Genomic DNA, 23596 nt, shown 5'->3' on the forward strand with positions numbered 1-23596 from the left:
TGATTAGAACCAAGTGGGTCTTCCGCAACAAGCAAGATGAGCATGGTGTGGTAATAAGAAACAAGGCAAGGTTGGTGGCTCAAGGATTCACTCAAATTGATGGCTTGGATTTTGGGGAGACCTATGCACCGGTGGCTAGGCTAGAATCAATTTGTATTCTACTTGCCTATGCCACTCATCATGCTTTCAAGTTATATCAAATGGACGTGAAGAGTACATTTCTCAACGGCCCCCTATCTGAGTTGGTGTATGTAGAGCAACCACTGGGCTTTAAAGACCCTAAGTATCCAAACCACGTCTACAAGATCGACAAGGCGCTCTATGGGCTCAAACAAGCCCCTAGAGCTTGGCATGATTGTTTGAAGGATTTCCTACTCAAACAAGGTTTTGAGATAGAAAAGGCCGATGCTACTTTGTTTACTCGCAAAGTCAATAATGATATCTTTGCTTGCCAAATATATGTCGATGACATAATATTTGGTAGTACTAATGTGTCTTTTTGTGAGGAATTTAGTAGGATTATGACAAATAGGTTCGAGATGTCCATGATGGGAGAGTTGAAGTTTTTCCTTGGATTTCAAATCAAGCAACTCAAGGATGGCACGTTCATAAATCAAACCAAGTACACCAATGACATGTTGAACAAGTTTAACTTGGACAAGGCCAAGCCCATCAAGACACCCATGCCAGCCAATGGACATCTTGATCTTGATCAAGGAGGAAAGGACGTCGATCAAAAGGTATATCGCTCCATGATTGGATCACTTCTTTACCTTTGTGCATCTAGGCCCGATATTATGCTTAGTGTGTGCATGTGTGCAAGATTTCAAGCTAATCCGAAAGAATGTCATTTGATGGTTGTTAAGAGAATTTTTTGGTATTTAGTGCACACTCCTAATCTTGGCTTGTGGTATCCTAAGGGCTCCACTTTTGAGTTACTTGGCTATTCCGATTCGGACTATACCGGTTGCAAAGTTACTCGAAAGAGTACTACCGGGACTTGCCAATTTATTGGTCAATCCTTGGTGTCTTGGAGCTCTAAGAAGCAAAATTTCGTTGCTTTGTCCACCGCCAAGGTCGAGTATGTGGCGGTCGGCGCTTGCTGTGCCCATCTACTTTGGATGAAGCAAACACTAAAGGACTTTGGATGTGAGTTAACCAAGATTCCACTTTTGGGTGACAACGAGAGTGCCATTAAGTTGGCAAACAACCCTGTAAACCACTCTTGAACAAAGCACATAGACATCCGGCATCATTTTTTGAGAGACCACAAAGCCAAAGGAGATATCGTCATTCATCATGTGAGCACCAAAAAGCAATTAGCCGATATCTTCACAAAGCCCCTAGATGAGTCAAGATTTTGTGCTTTGAGGAGTGAACTAAATATCATTGATTCTCGTAACATGGCTTGATCCCTTGCACACACATTTTGTTTGATCTAGTTAGGAGAAAAGAATTAAGAAAACATTGTGTGACACTTTCAAAATCTATTTTATAATTTTCATGAGTGACTATTGCTTTGTGTTGGTTGAATAAAATCTAGTCACTTGTGAAAATGTTAGTGTCTATCATATTTTTGCCCCACATGGTAGAGTGAGTGCAGGTTGAGGTGTTTTTCTGTTTCCCTACGTCGAAAGTCCCGACGTACGCCGGAAGTCCCAACGGCCAGAAGTCACGGCTCGCGCCGGGAGTCCCGACCGCCGGAAGTCTCAACGTAAGCCGGGAGTTTCAACACAGATTTGGGGTTTTGACCATCGCGTCATTTGTTTTGACCACACCACACCGTTTCACCGTCTCATTTACTCGGCCCGGTCCCTTCCAAGTGGTTATTCTCTCCCTTCCCTCCCTCCCGTGCCGCCGCATTCTCTTCCACGGGCTGCCATCTCGCGCTCTACCCACACCTCTGGCCTGTCGAGAGTTCTGACCTCCATTCCCTTTCATTGCACCACCAGAGGCCTTGCCGATAGTCCCGACTTCTTCGCCCCCATTCCACTGCTCGTGCCTTGGTGTTCTTCCTTGGATCGGTGGTGGAGATTCGGTTGGTGGTGGTGCTCACGCTCATGGATTTGTTCGTGGCCTGTGATTTTGTCTTTCTCCATCTCCTCCTTCCTCGATTCAAGTCAAGGATGGTGGCAGACCCTCGCATCACAAGGAGAAGAGGTCCAAGAAGAACCAAGATCGTGCCGCTGTCCCCAAGCCATCTGGCCACACCAAGGCAGCATACCAGCGTGGTGGTGCTGGTGGTTCCTGTGCTACCCATCGCCGTGACAATCAAGGGTCGTCGACTGCCGCTCCTCCTCCTGCTCTGGCCTTTGTTGGGGATGTGCCGATTGTTGATGAAGAAGAGGAAGCTCTTGAGCGTGCCGGTCGCACCATTGCTGCTCCACCTGTTTGCACCCCGACTACCGGACTGAGCTTTGTCTCTCAGCTTGTTCCCTTCCCGGGTGTGTCACCGATCATGTGGGAGCCCGCCATGGCTCCTAATCCGGCTGGTGGTTGGACTCATCCTCTACTAGTGGACTATCGTCACCGGGTTAAGGACATCAGGTCCATGAGGGGAAGGAACCTTTATGCTGAGGACGAGAGGGATCTACAACTTGAGTATCATTTCTGACACCCATTCCATTATGATTTTTATGATTCCATTCTATATCAGAAGTTCTTGAAGAAAAGGGAGCCACCGGTCCTTCAAATGAAGTGCATTGATGCATACTCTCTTGGGAAGTACAAGGAACCCGAGCTGGAGCAGATGGTTCGGGATATACACTCAATGGGGCTGTCCTACCTGCTAGAGTTTAGGAAGCATTGGAACAATGAGCTAATCTATCAGTTTTATGCTTCCTATCATCATGAGAGAGACCCTACCGGTGCTGTTGACGTTATTCATTGAACCACTAAAGGCAAGCATTATAAGGTGGACTTCATCACTTTCTCTCGCCTTCTTGGTTTGAGTCACAATGGCCGCACTGCAACTGAGTTGACTAAGTATGAGGATGTCGCTTTGGAGGAGTATCAACATATGTATCTTGATGAGCACATAGTTGATGGACAGATAGTGTTTCTGAAGCCCTATTTTTATGTTCTAAACAACATCCTATGACACATCTTGTATCCGAAGGTAGGTGATTCCACCTTCCTTCGTGATGATTCATAGAAGGTGCTTCAGCGATTTGGTGATGAGTTTTAGAAATTTTCCATCAACAGATACATTTGGAACAATATACATGATGCTACTGAGGATCCGGTGAAGCATCTTTCCTATGCACCGTACATTATGCATGTCATTGAGCAAGTATCCAGCATTCGATTTCTCTATGACACTCAGCAAAAGCTCCTCAAGATATCCAACAAGACCTCCATCATTGCTGCTTGAGAACTGAGGGAGAAAGGTGATGTAGCCAAAGCAAAAAGGAAAGGTGTTTTAGGTTCTCGCTCTCGCCATGGTGCTTCGCCACCTACTGCTGCTGCTCGTTCTTCTAGTGCTGAGCCCCTCTCTTCATCCTCCTCTGGAAAGAAGCCCAGCAAGTTCAAGTTCCTAATGACATATATGTTTGGACAATGTTGTGCTAGTGCTCAATGTGAGCATGATATCCAAGAGAGGCTATATCGTTTGGAGCAGCACACAGATATTGTGTCCTCTCCTCCATTGCCATTTGTGCCTCCTCATGATCCGTTGGCATTATATGATGAGGCATGTGCGGCATATGAGGATGATGCCGCTTCTCGCCCTCATGGCAAGGGCAAGGTCACCGATGATGATGAGGACTACATGCAAGAGGATGATGATGATGAAGATGATGATGGTGGTGAGGACGGTGACCAAGATGAGGATGATGACTATGAGGATGAGTAGTTGGTTTTTCATGCGGTCTACCCCTTTTGGCAATTGTTGACAAAGGGGGAGTGTTAGGCTTTGATATCTTGTAACAAGTTAGTTCTTGGTCATTTTGTTTCGAGACTTAAAAACTTTAGCTTGTGTGAACTATTCCGTGTGGTGGCTTCCTTGTGATGGACAACTTTATATATATGTTTGTGATGAATGATTGTAGGACAAGTTATGGTTATCTATTTATCTTATTAGCTTATACTTGTCTCTACTTATGATGGTGAATGTATTTTGGATGGCCATGTGTTGCTTCAAATTCTATTTTGAAATCTTGGCCATCATATTCTCTTTTACTTGTTGTGTGAAATAACATGTCATATTGCATTTCTTTTCATGGATATATATTTGTTCACACACACTTGTTGCACCCCATGGATTGCAAAATTTAGGGGGAGCTTTTGTCTTGAGGTATGCAAATCATGTATAGATGATTCTAATTGATATTCAAATTCATGCATACATCAAGGGGGAGCTCTTCATAAATTTTGGGGTTCAAAAGCTTTAAATTCTTTCATTCTTATAAAAGCCTAAGTTGGTTGTCATCAATTACCAAAAAGGGAAAGATTGAAAGTGCATTTGCCCCCTATGTGGGTTTTGGTGTATTGATGACATCCAAATTAGGGACTAATGTGATCTTAATGAGATATGTTGCAGCTATTAGTCCATGAAAGAATCAAAGAGTTGATAAAGATGAAATGGTATCCCTCAATTTTTGAAGTTGTAAAGGTGGACAAACTCAAAACGCTCTCCAAAGGTTTTATTTTTGCTTTTGAGTTTAGGACCTGCCACACTATAAAGAGGGATGCAAACTTAGTTGGTCTGAGGAAGATAGAGTGCTCAAGCATAAAAATAAAATCAAAAGAGAGACACTCTAACACTCCACGAGCACGTAGATTATTTTTCTATGTTTGTCGGTGTCGGAAGTCCCGACGTAAGCCAGAACTCCCGACAGTCGGAAGTCACAACTCTTGCCGGAAGTTCTGACTCCCAGTCACTTAGACTGCGCGGTGACTGTGGACGTCGGAAGTCCCGACGTGAGTCAGAACTTCCGACAGTCGAAAGTCCCAACCCAAGCCGGGAGTCCCAGCATCGGTGGTTCTGCTGGTCGGATGTCTGCGCATGTCAGAACTCCTGATGTACGTCGAAAGTTCCGACTGTCGGTAGTCCCGACCCAAGCCGAGAGTCCTGGTATCAGCGGTGTTGCATGGTTGTTTAACTGCGCACATCGGAAGTCCTGATGTTTTTCGGGAGTTCCGACACTGACCTGCTCGCGCGGTCTTCTGACCCTTCATGAATAGTGTTTTCTGTTAACGTCGGAAGTCTCGAGATCTACGTCGGAACTTTCGACGTAGATTTGAACGGTTAGATTTTCACTTGGAGTATAAATACTCCTCTTCACTTCTAACCGTTACGGACTCATTCACAGGTGACCCACTTCGTGCTCAACAGCTCTCAAGCAACTAAAGCACCCCTCTCCTCCCCCTTTGCTCCAATCTTCGATTCCCTTAGGGTTTTGAGTGAAAGGAGAGTGGATTAAGTGAGAGCATCACTTTAGAAAGCTTGAGCACTTGATTTCTTCGTCAAGCCAGTTGATTTTGCGTCTATTACTCTTGGGGCCTTGCCCCTAGCCGGCTAGGTGTTGCCCAAGAGCTTCCATCTTGTGGAAGAGCCTTAGAAAGTTTATATTGCCCTTCGATTTCTTAGTGGAAAGCTCAAGTGACCTTTGTGGTCGCTTTGAGAGAGGCAAGGAGGTGGAAGAGACTCCGACCTTGGTGGTCACCTCAACAACGAGGACGTAGGAGCCCTTTGTGGGGTTTCGAACCTCGGGATAAATCCTTATGTCCTATGTGCTTGTTGTTGTGATTGCTAGAGATTACATGTATTTGTTTGTCTCTTTCTCTCCCAAACTTCATTTTAGGGTTTGGACTCGATCTACGGTTTGGAGGCATTAGGGCGTCAAGGGAGTGACCCTACATCTTCACCAAACCACTAGGAAGTGGGGTTGTAAGATTATTTATCCACAAAATTAAATTTGGCACTACTTTTATAGTTCACGTAGGCGTCGGGACTGCTGACGTTTGCGCCGAAACTTCTGACGACGTCGGGAGTTCCGACCCAAACGCCAGGACTTCCGACATTGACTGACAAATTTAAACTTCGCATTTGCAGTTAATTTTTAGATACGCCTATTCAACCCCCCCCTCTAGTTATTGTTAGATCCTTTCACTATGTCATGGGGACGGTGGATCAGGTGATCGTCTTCCCCAAGACCGGCAGAAGTGGGCTGTAGCTCACTGTGTTCAGCAATGTAGACATGGCGGGGGACATCGATGGATGGCGGAGCACCTCTGTTGTGCTCATCTTCCTCAGGTCGGCTCCAATCTCATGGCTGTTGCTGAAACAGAATGTGGTGATGCTATCCACGTGCGAGGCAGAGTACGTGGCGGCGGCCACAGTGGCGTGCCAAGTTGTGTGGCTGCGCCGGCTGCTGGGCGAGCTGACTGGTGTGGAAGCTCACCCACCAGCATTGATTGTGGACAACCAGCCCACCATCGCCCTCGTGAAGAATCCGGTTCTCCACGACCGGAGCAAGCACATCGACGTCAAGTTCCACTTCCTCAGGGACTGTGTCGATGGAGGGTAGATCGTCATCGAGTTCGTCGAAACTGGTCGGCAACTAGCGGACGTCCTCACCAAGCCACTCGGCCATCTTCGGTTCACGGAGCTGAAGAAGATGATCGGCATGGTGGATGTTCTAGGGTTAGTAGCAGGATTAGGAGAACAATTGTAAAGTAATCTGCTGCTCTCCCTCTGTACGCGCGGCAGGGGCAGGCGCCGAAAGGGCTCCCCTGCTGCTCCACTGTAGCCGCGGCAGGGGCAGGGGCAGGTGCCGAAAGGCTCCACTGCCGTACTGTAGCCACAGCAGGGGCAGGCGCCAAAGTAAGCCCTACTGTCACATCTAGTCACTGTAGTAGCATGACAGCCTGGCATGTCTATGTACTATGATTAGATGGGTAGAGTTGTATATATAGTTTCCCACTGCAACTTAGTAAAGTGAGAGCGAGTTCAGTTTTGCCATCTCCTCTGCAGAGCTCCGACTAACCCTAGTGCTTGTGCTATGTGTGTGCTCTGTTCTCCCTTCCTTTTTCTACCTCTAACCATAGTGAGCGAGAATGCCGGTGAGCGGTCGGCTCACCCGTGTAGGAGATCTCAGGAGCAACAGAGGAGGTTGTAAGTTGACTCGGAATGAATCAATGTTGATCTCTAGATTGTGTACACCAAACAGATCCTGAAAGACTGAACTGAAAATTCTGACAGAAGAACACACTCTGCAATTCTGTTTGTAAGATAATTGAAGTGACATTTTTAGTAAAGTGCCAAATACATGTTGATAAACTACACTGCCATCTCTAAGGTTAATTCATAAGTTTGAAATGGGCTCACATGAGATCCCAGTACATAGGATGAGGGCAGTCCTTGATGCAAACTTCCGTCTTGAACAGTCAAGAAATTGCATATATGCATAGAACATAAGTCATCATCATTTTAAGTCACAGAGTATCCATCATCATCATTTTCCTAAAGCTGTAATCCAAGAATGTCACTGACATGAGCTAGCTTTCCAGAACGCCAATAGGAATGGCTGTATTGGCCTGTCCATAAACAATATGTATCATATATACACCTTTTCTAAATGTGATGCAACAAATTGTTTTACAGCCTTTTAGCGGTTTTTTATGAGTTATTATAAATTCGAAGGTATAGATTGTACTTCAAATTAGTGGCGGAGACACCAGCAACCTGGCCACCCAGGGCAGCTGCCCATGCTCGTCGTCGGCAGGCCAAGGTGCATCTAGGCGGCAAGCTCTATCTACAGATTAGCAGCGAGGACGTGAAGTCCTCCTTAGGATTGCCCAGGCTCTACAAACTTGTTTGGCTCTGCCAGACTGCCACAGCTTCATATGATTTGCTTTTGTGTTGGATTGCGGAAGATAGTTGAAAGGGAGGTCCCTCCCGAGTCCCGGCAGAACAATCCATGTAATGAAAAATGAGACGGCACCGAGGGACACGAAAGCAATGGTTTCGGGGGCATTTCCAATTCATCTACGTTCTTCTCCAACATTTCTATAACCCTGCTCATGGATGGACGATTTTCTGGAGTCGTTTGTATGCACCACAAGCCAACAAGGGTCATCTGTTTTCCAATCTCTTCAGTCTTGCATGTGACTTCATGACTTTGTAAATCTTTAACCAAACGGTCATGAACCCAGTTTGGAAAATATTGTTGACTAGAATTCCCAGTGTCTTCTGTAAGATTCTTCCTTCCTCCTACCATTTCTAACAACATCATTCCATAGCTGTATACGTCTGACTTGGTGGACACAAGTCCATAACCCCTTGAAAATACTTCTGGAGCAATAAAACCGATGGTACCTCTTGCTTCAGCCATTGAGAGGGCACTATCCTTAAGATGACACAGTTTCGCCAATCCAAAATCTGCTATTTTGGGACAAAAGTCTTCATCTAGAAGTATGTTATTTGGCTTTATATCAAAATGGATGATCCGTGTATTACATCCCCGATGCAAATATTCCAAGTCTCGCGCAATTCCTGTTGCTATTTCTCGCAACTTTTCCCATCCAATGGCCCTTTTTGTTTCTTCTGATTGTATATACTTCTCCAATGATCCATTAGCCATGTATTCGTAAATAAGTGCTCTCTTAGGTCCATGTAAACAAAAACCAAGTAAATTGACAATATTTACATGAGATGTCCTACGGATACTCACAACCTCATTCACGAACTCCTCTCCATTTCCTTTTGATCCTTTCAGTAGTTTCACAGCAACCTTCCGGCCATCTTCAAAATTCCCCTTAAATACCGTGCCATAGCCGCCTTCTCCTAACTTATCTTTGAAAGATCCGGTTATCTTCTTTACCTCTGAGTATTTGTACCTTTTTGGGACGAGAGAATCATATCCTTTTAGTATTTCCTCTATATTTGATTCATAGCTTTTGTACTTTTGGTTGGATGTAATGTGCTTTTCCTTTCTCTTCTGGCGGTACATTATCCAAACAAGGGACGTAAGAATCAAGCTGGCTGTAGAGGAGAAGGCAACTGAAACAGGATATATCATGTTATTACACACCAATTTGTATTGGCAAAATGCAAATGCTTGTTTTATCAACATTACAATGATAAGATGCACCACACATTCTTATGTTTGGTTATCTTATTTGTTAATGGCATCAATACTAATCTCCTTGTTCTGGAATAATAAGCGTATTTTGATCAGGGAAAAATCAACTGATTAGATTTTGACCCTTAGTTTCTCTTACTATATGTTATCACTTGTTAAAGAACCAATAGAATCTCCGAGTCATTTTGAACACAAATCTATTGATACAAGTTTTATATCATAGACTTGACTTATTGTTAGTCAAAGTTTGTAAATTTGACTTTGCCATGTACAAACTACATTTATCATTCTGGGACAGAGAAAGTAAATAATAATCAAGAAATATATATGGAAATGGAATAGTGCTGTAGCAAAAAGGAACGCAGCAGTGATAACATGCTCAAATAAATTGATCTGTTAAAAAACATACCTATTAAAATTAACTTCAAGTTTTGTTTCTTCTTTGCATCTGCTAAAAAATTATAAAATAGTATCAAACCATCGAGAAGGACATAAAAACATTTGAAAAGAGTTTTTTTTTTCTTTTTGAGGAAAAAGGCTAAGTTAATTATTTTTTATTATATTGAGGAAATGTAATGTTAGCAAGAGTTGCAACGGTGATAAACTGATAATATAAAGAACATGTTCTTTTTTCATTCAACGTCGACTGCTATTTGAGATAATCTCTTGGAATTCATATTTTATTCCTCATAATTTTAGATTTAATAGGTACTTTGGTGTCTTAAATCTCACCGGATAATACCATTAAAATACTATCGTCTTTGCTTAAAATTGTTGCTGCTCAAATGGTGCTCTTGATTAATGATATATCATTTCTCTATCTTTTTAATTGTGTGAGGGAGAGAATCATATGTTTCTTTTACAGATGTTCCTCTAGTCTAAATAGCATCATTGACACATCTGGACAAGTCTCCCAGTTGCTGAAAGCTCGCAGAGATTGCCTTGGGAGTGCTTGCTAATGTAGACATAATTTGGAAGCTAGGAGTACTTAAGTCGACAAGTACAGTCTAAGTTATTTTCGCACTCACTTCTAAAATGTACTAATGAATTATCCCACTGTTTCAAATTATATATCAGTTTTGGATTTTCTATTGCTATGCAACTACATATTGGTTACATCTAGATACATAATAAAACTAGAATAAATTTCACTAGTGGTCCTTAAACTTATCCTGACTTCACATCCAGGTCCTGATACGTGCAAATAGCAAGTTTGGCTCCCTAAATTTGTATCGAGTTCTCATCCTGATCGTGGTACTTACAAATTGCATGTTAGGATCCCTAAACTTATGTCGAGTTCTCATCCCAGTCCTAGTACTTGCTTTGCACACTCAACTCCCTAAGGGCCTGTTTGGAACGCAGGAATCAAAAATACGGGAACAGGAAAAAACACAGGAATGGGATGAGTGTGTAGTGGTAAAATAGAGAAAAGGAAAAACGCGGGAAATAACTAGAAGGGGTGTTTGGAACACAGGAATCCATAACACAGGAAAAACGCAGGAATCCATAGCACAGCGTGAGCGCAAGCACCGTAGGAAATTTTCCATCAACTCGGAGCTCATTTTTTGTTTCCTACAAAAGTACATGCTTCTCTACCATTCCTATGGAAAGTTCGTTGCCGATTCCTCCATACCAAACGTGTAGTGACATCAGCAAAACAGAGGTTTGAGTTCCTTTGAAATTCCTTTGAACTTCCTCTATTCCAAACAAGGCCTAAAGTTGCATAATTGTACCATTCTAGTTCATCCACCCCTGCACCTTACTGTCCTCGTCCCTGCCACACCTCACACGCCCGCCTCATCCATGCAACCGTGTAGCGCTGCCGCAGTCATTAAACTTCCCAGTACATAGGTACGAGGAATGGGGTACGTGATGTAACACCCTCAGTGTTATCGCTTAAACAACTTGCTAAGCTATGTCATGAGCCTCATGTTTATGTGTCTATGCTTGTGATAAAGTGTGTAGATTAATTTCTATAACTCGAAACGATCAACAGAAATGCTAAACGAAAGTCGATTCAATAGTCATGTTATATCACTTAGGGTTTAAAACTAATTTTTATTAAACAAAAGTACTATAGAACATGTATGTGACACTTAAATAAAGTTGAAAGTACAAACTTGGTAGATGACAATGCAACTTTAACTTTTGGAAAATAAATGTTGTTAACTAAGGTTTTGGGAGCTCTAAAATCAAACTTGACGTTTAGATAAGCTCTTTTCGTTAAGTCGGCAAGCACTTGAACGATCGTTAAAATATCATTTTTGGTGAATTATATTGAGCAAATTAGTTAAATGGTGTTTAAATTTTTTGCTCCCATGGGTTAGTGTAAGGTATGGACTATGGCATGAAGTATTTGTTGGTTGAGGTTAGCAAGGTTTAGATCTATTAAAAATTGCGACAAAAGAGTTAATGGTTACTTAGTCCTTACTGAAAACCTTAATGTTTTCTAAGTATAAAGGGTGGTAGACAATGCGATTTTGGCATTTAATTTCTAACAAAAATGTTTAAACACTAGTTTCATATTTTGGTATTGTTGATTGCATCAAAGTGAGTGCTTGAGCACGTCATAGGTCGACGTTGTGTTGGATGTCATGTTGTTCGCTCTAAAATTGCCATAACTTCGTTAGAATGTGTTGCAGTCAGGTTTTGGCGCTCTGTTCGTGAATCAGCGTCTGGCTTGATGAACCTGTTTTGGCGTGTCTCTATCTCTCTCGATAATTCATCTAAGTTTGTGTTTGATGCTCCTTGGGATAGCCTTTAGGAGCCTCTTGAGCCTTGGCAAATTGGTTTGGTCTCAACCGAACTGGGTTGGTTTTTGTCGGAGCTTAAAAATCCGTGCACAACATTAGTTCAGCTGTTCGGCCCTGTGGCCGTGGTCACCACGCCCTTTGCCCTGGTGTCGCTGCGTTCGGCCACGCTGTGCGTCGGCTGTGCTGCGCAGGGGTCGGCTGCTGCTGTTTCGCGCGCCAGCGTTGGCCGGCCCTGGCTGGTTGCTGCCTGGCCGACGCCGTCGCTGCTGTCGTGTCGCCCCAACGCTGTCCCTCCCTGTCCATGCCGTTGCAACCGTCATCGTGTCGCTACGCCACGCGCAGGGCTGGGCCAGTGGCTTGGCGGCCGCCGTTGGTCGACGTGGCACTCACCCCGCCCCTCATTCTACCTACCGCGGGCAGGAGCCGATGTCGTCGCGGCAGGACCGTCTAGCACCCGGGCTCTGCGGTGATGGCGATGTTTCCCTGTCGCGCCTTGCTTTGACTCACTAGCCGCCATGGTTGAGCCCCGCTCGCGTTCGGTCACTTCGGTTCAAATGCATCGCGCTGATCTTATAGGTCCCGTCTCCTGTGCGCGTGTGTGCGTGCTGCTGCTAACCGAGCCGTGCCGCTCCGTTTTAACCCGCTCTGAGCCTTGTCCACGGCATAGCCTGGCCAGAGCACCGTGTCACCGCCCACCGGTCCACCTAGCTCTAGGCGTTTACAGCCCGGGTCTTCACGCATGAGAGTGGCTTAGGAAGTCAATTAGGCGCTCCATCTTCCTCATCCCCGGCCAAGCGTTATCAACGGCCAATTTGGCGTTCTCTTGTCATCGGCCTTGAAAGCCGCCGCAACAGATGGGCTAGGGGTAAGTCCCAATACGTGAGGAGAGAGCTCCAATTGGTGTTGTCCCTGAACTTGCCTTGACCCCCTCCGCGTGGTGCTCTTGTTGTTTTGTCAAGGGAGTCTGCCACTGGAGCGGTGGCGCACCGGTGTCACGCTCGCATGCCGCTACGAGGTCCGGGCGCACGTGGCCGGGTTGCCTCGTCGCTCCTCTACCTCAACCACCACCACAACGCGAACCCTGGTGAACTACTGGTACTCATCCATCACCGCCACCACCTCGGTAGAGCCTCAGGTTGCCGGAACGAGCACGCCGTGGCACGGCTCCGCCCGTCGCCGGGGCTAGCCCTCGGTAGTGCGCCGTTAAGCTCCCCACCGCTACCTAGGAGTGCGCGCTTATCGGTAGGCAAAGGATGGCTCCTTACCCCTGTGGTAGCGAGCTCGGGGTGCCCAGCGCAGCCGCCCATGCCGCTGGTCACCATGCCAGCGAGTGCGGGGTAGAGCAGGGACCTCCCCGTTGTGGGGGCGAAAACATTCGGGGTCCTTAGTGCAAAGCTTTTCTCTGATGTAATAGTGCTCAGTGACGCCGGTAGAAGTCGAGTGATTACCTGTCACTCGCGAGATATAGGAAATATATTATTGTTGTTATTATATCACATGGAATATATATATGAATGATAATTGGATACCGGGTAAGGATATGGTATGGGTATTGGTGAGTGTAAGAGGTTGTGTCCCGCGGTCAACGAGGCATAGCTTGGTTACACTGTTTTATCTATCCGTGTCGGTTAAGGACCGGCCACTGCATTGGGTTCTAGTCAGGTCACAGACTTATTATTCTGAGCACATACTTATTTAAGGGAGCAGGGAAGGCTCGTTGCCCTCTTGTCGTGGGTTCTGGCTCTTTCCGGACCGACTGATTGGAGGCGGGGATGATGGAGGTTTAAGCACCACACTGAGTCCGGGACTCAGGTGTGGGGGCTTGGAGTCCAAATTTGGACGAGGAGCTGGACCCCTTGACAGGAGAGTGGTGGGTTGGTACTGCTTGTGCCTAGGGTGCAGGCGGGACGTGTGTTTCGGGGTACCTAGCTGGGCACATTGATTCGCGAATCACCGGGTAATCTGGTATGACTTGTCTACAATCTAGCACCGTAGTAAGAACTGGAATATGAAATATGAAATATGGTAAAATGGTTCTGATATCTAAGGGTAAACACTAGTTCAATATACTAAGCTCAAAGTAATCTATTTGAGTTTTCTTATTAGTAGTAAATATTAATAATGTTCCTGATCTTGTAAACTTGCATATAGGATTAGGATTCAAGTAGATCAACGGGCTACCAGCAAACTTGCGGTGAAGCTGTGCTGCTGTGGAGTGCGGGACGACGTGTGGTCACGACAAATGGCGCGGTCTATTTGAAATTTTTATCTATAATTAGCATATAATTTTATCTTTATGAATGTTAAATTCAGTCTTATATAATATATTCATCGAGCTAAAAATTCCGGGATCACGATCCTCGGTCCTTAGCTACGTTCCATTTATATCGACTCAAGTGTACGAGAATCACGTTCCATAGCTATCTGGTACGTCGTCCCAATTATCTAGGGATGATGATCCCCTCCCCGAACCAAACGTCCTAAAGAGGTAATGCCCCTGACAAACGGGGAACTTAAAATTGACGATTCACGTCCCACATACCTACATATCGGAAACTTTTGTGACTGTGCTTGCACTAAGGTCACTTTGTGGTTTTTCTCGCATGAAATTAAGTATCCAATGAAAATGAGTGGTAATCTATCCATGGAAGACTTGACGAAAAGACGAAGATGAGGTACTATTGGTAGACCAGAGTCAACTCACAGCTCCTGAACCTCATCTGTTATCAGGTCGAAATTAAATATGGCGTGCGCGGCGTGGATGGCAACCGGCGAGCGCGGCGGGCAAGCGCGCGCAGCGGTCGGCGGTCGGCAGGCCAGCGCGGCGACGCGGGCGAGCAGCCGGCGAGCGAGAGCAAAGGGGCGCACATGGAGGAGCGAGCATGCGTGAGGTGCAGTTACATCCCATCACGGGCCCCACTTGCATAGAAACGGCTGGTTTCTTCTCAATGCCGAAATCATCGTTCTTGTTGCCTTGTTGCGAGGGTAGACGTGGTTTCTGTTAGAGGAAACGGTTTCCACTGTTTTTCTTTTTTTCCTCATTAATTAAGCTACCACATCAGCATTTTGCTTAGCTGATAAGTTATTTAATATGGATAGAAACTATCATTAATACCCCATTGAAAATGCCCTTGTTACCCCGTTCCCTAATAGCAAAAGCGTCAAACTTGAGGCTGCGTCTTAATTGTAGCAGTCATTGATTGGTTTGTCTTGTTCGCGTCGAGTGCATATTCAGGTTTAATGCATATTCACAAGAACGGGTAAAATACGAGGCACCAGCTAGACCCCAAAAAAAAAATCAGCAGTGGTGAGATTAAAATCCATGTATTAATGTATCGCTTCTCCAATCCAAAGTACTGCAGCACAAGGTAGTAGACGATGCTTACCACGAGAAGAAGTCGACGAATTGACGCATTGGAAGGAAAGCTCCGAGTTCCTGCACAGCCCTGCTCTCCGTTTGCACGCATCGCAGTCTCCAAGCGTCGGCCAGTCCAGGAGGAAACCATCGCTGATCAATGAGTCGTACACGGACTCACGAGTCAGGTTCATCCCATCTTGGAACCCGCGCACCGGCACGCTCGCGGAGCTGCAGTTCGCCTGAACCCACTGCGGCCGGCTGTTCTCCACGTCGCCGGGCCTCTTGGAGATGTAAGCCCCAATTGGGTGTTTGGCACATGGTCCTGTCAGCAGCTCGTTGTGAGGAATCTTGCAGTTGTAGACGAACGTGAGCTCCCAGTTGGTGGCGCTGGTGTTGACCGGGAAGAGACCGAGGCCAGAGGACACGTTGAAGTCCGGGATTCTACACGCCCCGTCGCCGGAGAAGGCGGTCTCCACCGCCACAAGCATGGAGCGGTTGTCGTAGGATATGCTGAGCACGCGGTACAGGTTCACCCTGAACGTCCTGCTGAGGTAGGCCCTGCCAGCAGCAGCGTCGCATGTCAGCCCGAAGGCCGGGTAGCCGCACTCCAGCGGATGCACGCCGGCGAGCGAGAACGGGTACGTGATGTTCAGGCCTCCGCATGTCGCCGGCGCGCAGCTCGTGTCGTTGCCGCTGGTGGTCCGGTTGGCGTCGGCGTCGGCGGTGGCCGTGGCTAAGCAGCCTAAGCGCAGCAAGGCGGAGAGGGGGAGCAGCAGCGCCGCCAACACCACCACCACGGCGGTCTGCATCGGGAGGAGGAGAAAGAATAGGTGGTTCTTTGTTCGCGTCTGCGCAGCAGGTTGTGAAGAAGAAGGGCGTTGGCATCACGGCCTGACGGCCAGATAGAAACATGGACTGGAATTTGTTCCCAGGACAGTTCCGCCGAGCACTTGTGACTTGTCACAGCGTACACGGCCGGGCAGCCTTCAACGGTCGGGATGGAGCTTTGGACCATGGATGTAGCTCACGAACCGTTGCGCGAGCAACTTTGTGTGAATGTTGAATAGTCCACATTTCTATTCTGGCGGTCATAAGCTTCATTTCCGTAAAACGCATAAATAATTGCAGCGTTTGTCAGTATCGACTCAGGAGTTAGGAGTCGCGTGGGTGCGGGCCCAGAATAGGATTCACACTTGTGCGCCACAGAACCTAACGTAACGTCGAGGCAACACGTCCATTCTGAAAATAACAGCTTTATTTTGTTAAGTGGGATTGTGGTGAATTTTTTTAAAATAATATTTTTAATGATTAATTACAAATTTAGAAGCCGTTATATAAAAATTTGACATATAGCAGCAGCCTCACTAACCGATAGGCTTAAGTAGCGCACGCGTGGCAGTCGACGTCCGCCAAAATAGCCAGCTGGCACCGACAGAGACCCTATCGGCAGCAACCTCACTAGCAGATAGGCCTAGTAGCGCACGCGTGGCAGTCGACGCCCGCCAAAATAGCCAACTGACACTGACAGGGGCCCTGTCGGCAAGTGAGGCGGTCCAGTCGGTCCGTGGAAGGCCGACAGGGTCCAGGACCGCGGCGCTGCGGCAGCTGCCGTCTCGTCGAGAGGCGCGGCGCACGAACCACCACTGCGACGGCGAGCCATCGCCCCACTACCACGCGATCGCAACTAGTGCCGTCGCATTAGCTGGATTGCCGAACAACCTCTGCGCCTGCTACGGCGCGGGCTTGGTACTTCTGTCCATGGCGACAGACGTCTCGACTCCCGGTGGCGACGCGTATGGAAGAAGGTCGCAAACCCATGGGATGATTGGGTAACCTGAACTCACGGCCGTGCAGGACCAGGCAAGCAGTGGCATCAGCGCCGGTCCTAGAATCTTGAAGACCCTTTGGCGAACTCGGCACGAAGGCCCTCTAGACCATATATAAAATCTTATAATATATATGCGTTAATTTTTGTTGTAAAGCGAAAACAAATCTAGTGATATATTTTTAATTTAACATGTTTGATAGTTATCGAGGAATAATGTAAACTAAAACGGCCTAGAAGTGGCCTGTAAACTCTATTTTTCTCAAAATGTAAACATCTTGTAAACATTGTCACGGGCCACGAGGGCCAAATAAAATTCAGGTGGCGAAAACTCCCCCGGTGACCGAAAAAAGTAAACTAAAACAATAGTATATTTGTACTTCTAAAACTAATATGATTACCACAAGGAAGAATAGAACTCCATAATATCCATTACTTCTCATAAAAAGATACTTCTTCGGACACTTCTTGATGCAGAATCATCCAGGACGGTATTGAGATCAATAGTGTCCACTTATGTATAGCACATTTCTAAGATTCAATAAATTAATCTTCTCGTTTTTTCCGTTTTCTTTTTTCTGAGATCCCGACAAATATTTTTTAGGTAACATTCTAAGATTCTAACACCTAAATTAAAAGAAAAACATGACTATATGAGTACGAGTACTAGAAGTCTGAAATAATTAATTTGGATTAAAAAACGATCATGGAAAAAAATACCTAGGTGCCAGGGCCTGATCGGCTGATGAACTGATGATTGATAAACTGATGATCGGCTAATCCGCCTGATCGCGTCGTCGTCGAGTCGAGCCTGTGAGTGCGCCGTTTCCGTGTTTCCGGCTCTCCGCGGTGGCCGGCGGCGGCGTGGCGCGGCTCCGTCTCCAACTCTCTGTGACTTCCTGAGACCATGACCCTTCGCCCTGGGCGCTCGCGTACGTAGTAGACTCGCGGACGGGGGAAGCAAGCGCTCGGCGCTTCTGATTCTGAATGTCTCGGGCTGACTATCAAGTGCCATCGGACTATAGGGCTGTGATCTATAGTATACCTGGACCTAAGCCCCTCCCTCCCAGGTCCATCAGCCGCCGCACCTCTGGCACCCCTCCAGGGCCGGCACTGAGTGGCATCAACGAACCAAGTAAGTAGATTTACGGCTTTGCTCTGATTTTGCCAGTTTCAGTTCTCGTAAGCCGTAAGCGTTCAATCTGACTATAAGTTTATGGGAACTGTGCTCTGATTTGAATTGGAACCATTACCAGTTGGATTGGGTGGATTTTATTTATCTGGATTCATTTATACGACCTTTGAAGCGGGGGTGTACAGCCATAGGATTATTATTGCCAGACTTCAGATATGATGCACTGCTACCTTGATTGCCAGGACGGCCTCCGGTGAGAATTTTGAAGGTAGTTATGCTGAGGAAGAGTCTGGTGCTGTTGGGAATAACCAAACTCAATTCCAAGAAAAAAAATATGCCTCTTTCCTGGCCCATTGTACATGAATGACCATGTTCAGTTTCATCTTCTTATTCTGACAGCTCTGCTCCGGTTTCTCACTTGATGCTCCTCGGCCGTCCTGAGACGCATCATTCCATAACTCTAGTGTGAAAAAATATGTCTGCCTGAGCAAAAAAATAATATGCGTACCTAACTTGATACAAGTATAGATGTGACAGTGGCGAATCTAGGATTTTGTCTCAGGGTATGCCGCCAAAAAAATTTCATATACAATTCGATAAATCCATTTCAGTAATTCGGTAATAATTATAAAATTGACAATATGATTCGGTATATATGCACTAAATAACACAATAAGGCTTAAATTCATGGATTAAGTTCAAACCATCTACTAAGTATAGTATAAATAGTTCAAAAGCCATATCAATAATTGAAATAAGGCATAAAAGAGAACCAGAGACTTACAATGCTATTTTTGTGACTATTTTATTCGACGCTTTCGAAGGGACATAAATGTATTGATTATATCATCTTCATCAACTTCAAAGAAAATATCCCGCTCAATGAAAGTGACTAGACAGTCATCCAGAAGACTATCTCCCATCTTATTTCTTAACTTTGTTTTCAAAAAAACCATTGCAGAAAATATCCTTTCAACACTTGCTGTTGCCACAGGTAGAAGCAATACCAATTTGAGGAGCTCATAAACCATATCGTACGCTTTGTGCCTCTTTGTTTCAACAAGCTTGACTGAGAGATCAACAATATTGTCTAGACCTTTGAAGCTATCATCATGTCTCATGTCATCAATATAATTATCTAGCTGCGACTCAAGTTTGATCAAATTATTATTTGAGAACTCCTTTGGGTAGAACTCAGCTAGTCTGCATAGCTTCTGTGCATCAAAAGAAGCAAATGACTTGAAAGGACTGAAGGCCGACATACAAGACAACAACTCCATATTAATCTCATCAAACCGATTATCAAGTTCTTGACTTATTTGATCAATGACACCAATATATACTTCTCTTCTAAAGTGGTCATCATTGGTTTGCTTTTGGGCACGAGCTTTCCTTGCTGATTTTTCATAAGGAACATAATCACCATCCATAGCAGGAACTTCAACACCATGTTTATCGCAAAATGAAGTGACCTTCTCAAGAAAATTATCCCAACCATCAGACCTCAATTTTTGCATTCTTTCCTTTGCCACATTAACAAGTGATATTGCATTAAGAATATCTTGGCCCCTTCTTTGCAAACACTTAGATAACTCATTTGTATATCCAAGAATAATATACATTAAGTGTGCAAAGAAAACAAACTCAAAGTTCTCAAATGCTCCGATCACAAAATGTATTTTGGTCCAATCATCCTTATATGCAGGATCATCCCCAAGATCAACCAGTACATCATGGATTGCTTCATACATAGTAATGATGCTGCATACAGTTTTGTAATGAGATCCCCATCGAGTATCTCCCGACCTAGGCAAACTCATCTCTTGATGTAATCCAGTTCCAGATTCAATTTCACCACAGTCAAGTGCTTTCTTGACATTCTCAAGCCTAGCATTTCTAAGCATGTCATGACGCTTATAAGAAACTCCAACAATATTCAACAAGATAGATATTTGATCAAAAAAAGTCTTGCAAACAGTATTTTCCTTGGCAATAGCAACAAGAACTAATTGGAGTTGATGAGCAAAATAATGAATATAATAAGCAGAAGGTGATTCTTGCATGATCAATGTTTTCAACCCTTTAATATCTCCTTTCATGTTGCTAGCCCCATCATATCCTTGACCACGGATTTGAGTCATAGTCAAGCCATGACTAACAAGTAAAGCTTCAATTGCATCCTTAAGTGATAAAGAGGTAGTATCATTTACATGAAAAACTCCAATAAAATGCTCACATGGTCTTCCCAATTTATCAACATAACACAAGCAAAGAGCTAGTTGTTCTTTATGTGATATATCACTAGACTCATCAGCTAAAATTGCATAGGGCTCATCACCAAGTTCTTCAATTAATTTCTTTCTAGTTTCTAGGGCACAACAGTGAATAATTTGCTTTTGTATGTCTGGGCTAGTTAAGGTACAGTTATCTGGAGCATTGTCCAAAACATACTTCTTCACTATTTCCGACAAGAAATTTCAAAAGTTCAATGAAGTTCCCTCTGTTGCTATATTCTTCACTTTCATCATGTCTACGAAACACCAACCCTTGATGCAAAAGAAACTTGATACACCTAAGTGAATAAGTCAACCTTTTCTTATAAAGATGAAGATCCTCGTCACTCCACTTCTCAATATTATAATCAATTGCTATCTTGGGATTTGTAAAGCCAATGTATCTCTCTTGAGCTGCAATATGTGCCTTAGAACCCATATGTTTGCGAAGTGCTTTCTCTCCTATATTCCAATTCTTCCAGCCATCAACAGTAAATGTGTCTGACCCAGTACCCTTCTTGAACAAATAGCATATGAAATAAAACACAACATCCTTCTTAATACTATACTCAAGCCAATCATTATTATACATCCAACAATAGTTGAATCCCCGATCCCTATCTGAAATCTTTCTTTTTGGAAAATCATGTGCAAAAGGTTTGAATGGACCTTTAATAATATATGCTCTTCGAATTGCATCTTGATCATTAACAGGATATTTTAGAATAGGATGTCTTTCACCTGGATCATGTGGAAGGCGATTGGTGTCATAAACTCGTGGCAGTGAAGACGGTTGTGGCGGTGGCATAGGATTTACAATTTCCTCAACTACTCTCTCATGAATCTGCTCTTCCACCACAGGTTCAATCGGATCAGGATTAGAAGTAGCAGCAGCTGCTGCTGCCTTCTTCTTTGCTGCATGCTTCTAAAAAAGAGATGCAATGTCCTCATTTCTCTTCATAACTACATAAATATTACAAAGAACACAATGCCAAATAATTAAATAAATTGCGCTTACACGATTGAACTCTCAGATGCGATTATGAATCACTCACATGATATAAGTACTGAACAAAAGATCAATAAAGATCGACTTTGATGTTGAGAAAAATCCTCCACCTCACCGCGTGATAGATGATTCTATAATTTTAGAGCTAAGCAATTAGTAATTAAAGTACACATGATTTTTTAAAAGCCGAAGAACAAAGATTGAATCTCACCTGAACAATTGTGATCACAAATTGGCCTAGATGCCGCCGGTGGCCGGTGCCGCCGTAGCCTGTAGGACAGCGCGTAGGCCAAACAGGACACGAGGTCGGAGGTTCTCTTCGTAACTGCACGAATATTAGAAAAACACGATGCTAAATAATGAAACAATCTATTATTGTAATGTTAGCAAATAACACAAGAGATTAGATCAGGGGAACTGGGAAAGTGTGGCGTAGTCGTACTCACCGCGTCTCTGTGACTCTGCCGTCGGGGTGTCCGACAGCGTCGGCGCCGTGACCGCGTCTCTCGCTCCGCCCGTCCGTCGGCGTCGCCTCCTATCGAGATTAGATTAGGGGAAAGTTACGCCTAACTACGTTGTGGGCGTGGTCAATGTGAACGCCTTCTTTGTTGCATGAGCCGCGTGCCCGCGTGGGTGCCTCAAATGGGCCTTTCGTGGTGGCGTGATGCATTCCAGGTAAGTTTTTTTTCTTTTTTCTTTTACATAAATACAAATGCAAATACGTATATAGTATATAATAGTATATTCATCGGTGCCGTAGGGTATGCTAGTGCATACCTAGCATACCCTATGCCTCCGCCACTGGATGTGCACATTAGTATTTTATAAAATTCTAATACTGGGTTACCATGTATTGATAGTAGTATTTAGTAATTTATAAAAAAGCTCCCTTTGGGTTTTACTATGTATGAGGTCCTATGCAAGATACTATAATAAAGATAGTAGCATTTTTTCTTTGAAAGCTATCATAGTACCTTCTTATTTGAATTCACAAAGTTGATTACTCTCACAGGATGTTTATTCTCGATCTTGGGGAGTACTGTCATATAACATTTGAATTCACATGCTTTACCTCCTCAGCCTTCAGTCCTTCACTAGAACCTTATGTTTCAGCAGATCTGCTGGGACTCATGCTTTCTATATTCAAATTGTAAACTGAATCTTCGCTGGAAAAAACGAGAAAGGAGTTGTAGATATAAAATTACTAAAAATGGCAACTGCAGAAATGTCTAGAGAGAACATCTTACAGTATTTGACTGAAGTTCTGCTTTGGGGGCATGTCCAGTTTGTGTAAGTCTCTTTCAAACATTTCTAAAACCTTGGTTATGGTAGGGCGATGCATAGGTAAAATTTGGATGCACCACAGACCAATTAGGGTCATCTTTCTGGCAATTTCCTCCACTTGACTTGTGACATATAGCAGCCTGTAGGCAACTGGAGGGCCGACAGGGCCAGTTGGCCCATGGAAGGCCGACAGGTTAGTCGGCATTTGGTGCGCCGACACGGAAGTCGGCAACCCAGTTGCCTATACAGCTGTCGGGCCCCACGCGGCCGACAACTCTATTTCATGTTGTATTCCTTCTTTTCTCGACACAGCCATCTCCGACTAGAATACTCGATGCAAAAGCTAAATAATATCCTTTTACGTTTTAATTGTCCTTTGCCTCGATGCAGGCGAGGGACTGTATTGGAGCGTTGCCTCCATTGCAAAAATGCGCACATTAGTTCATTAGTTCACATCACAAATCCAAGAGTACATTAGTTTGCATACATACATCCATATAGTCCTACACACTTAACCTACACGACAACCACGCTTAGGTGCCTGCGCACCTCGGTGATGAACCTGGGCCATAGGGTAAGTCCACTGGTCTAGAGGGCGTCGCTGTCGTGCAGGTGGGGTCGACTCCATATGCTCAGTACCCTGAGTCGGTAGAGGTGCACCAGAAAGCTGGGAGGGCCCTACCTCCTCGGGTTACCAAGGTGGAGTGTCGTCCGTGTGAAAGGTCCCAAAGCTGCTAGTACCCTCCGTGTAGTTACTGCAAGAAGCACGCGTACCTATAAAAAAGGCTAGGTTAAATAGAGCATGTTACGTACATAGTACATGAGAAATCATGAAGGTAATCGTTGAATTACCTAGGACTTGAACCCTCTGCT

At 44.8% G+C, this 23596-nt stretch overlaps 2 protein-coding genes across 6 annotated transcripts; both read right to left on the reverse strand.

Moving 5' to 3' along the window:
* Nucleotides 1-7106: 7106 nt before the first annotated feature.
* LOC136461818 (LEAF RUST 10 DISEASE-RESISTANCE LOCUS RECEPTOR-LIKE PROTEIN KINASE-like 2.4) lies at nt 7107-16171 on the reverse strand. Of its 5 annotated transcripts, none has more exons than XR_010760460.1 (4): nt 15226-16171; nt 9496-9537; nt 7659-9004; nt 7107-7471 (listed from the first exon to the last, which is right to left on the reverse strand). XR_010760460.1 is itself a non-coding variant. In XM_066461133.1 (3 exons), exons 1-3 carry the CDS (start codon nt 16004-16006, stop codon nt 7845-7847), a joined length of 1980 nt encoding a protein of 659 aa, XP_066317230.1. In that variant the 5' UTR covers nt 16007-16171; the 3' UTR covers nt 7107-7844. The 5 variants fall into 5 exon arrangements, 3 of the variants coding, with proteins under 3 accessions (XP_066317230.1, XP_066317229.1, XP_066317231.1); XR_010760459.1 differs by having other exon boundaries at nt 7107-7539; XM_066461133.1 differs by having other exon boundaries at nt 7107-9004; nt 9496-9534.
* Nucleotides 16172-18998: 2827 nt separating this feature from the next.
* LOC136460328 (uncharacterized) lies at nt 18999-20298 on the reverse strand. Its single transcript, XM_066460069.1, has 2 exons — nt 19111-20298; nt 18999-19016 (listed from the first exon to the last, which is right to left on the reverse strand). Exons 1-2 carry the CDS (start codon nt 20296-20298, stop codon nt 18999-19001), a joined length of 1206 nt encoding a protein of 401 aa, XP_066316166.1.
* Nucleotides 20299-23596: the final 3298 nt, after the last annotated feature.

The sequence above is a fragment of the Miscanthus floridulus genome, chromosome 6 (assembly GCF_019320115.1).
Source record: "Miscanthus floridulus cultivar M001 chromosome 6, ASM1932011v1, whole genome shotgun sequence".
Taxonomy (NCBI): domain Eukaryota; kingdom Viridiplantae; phylum Streptophyta; class Magnoliopsida; order Poales; family Poaceae; genus Miscanthus; species Miscanthus floridulus.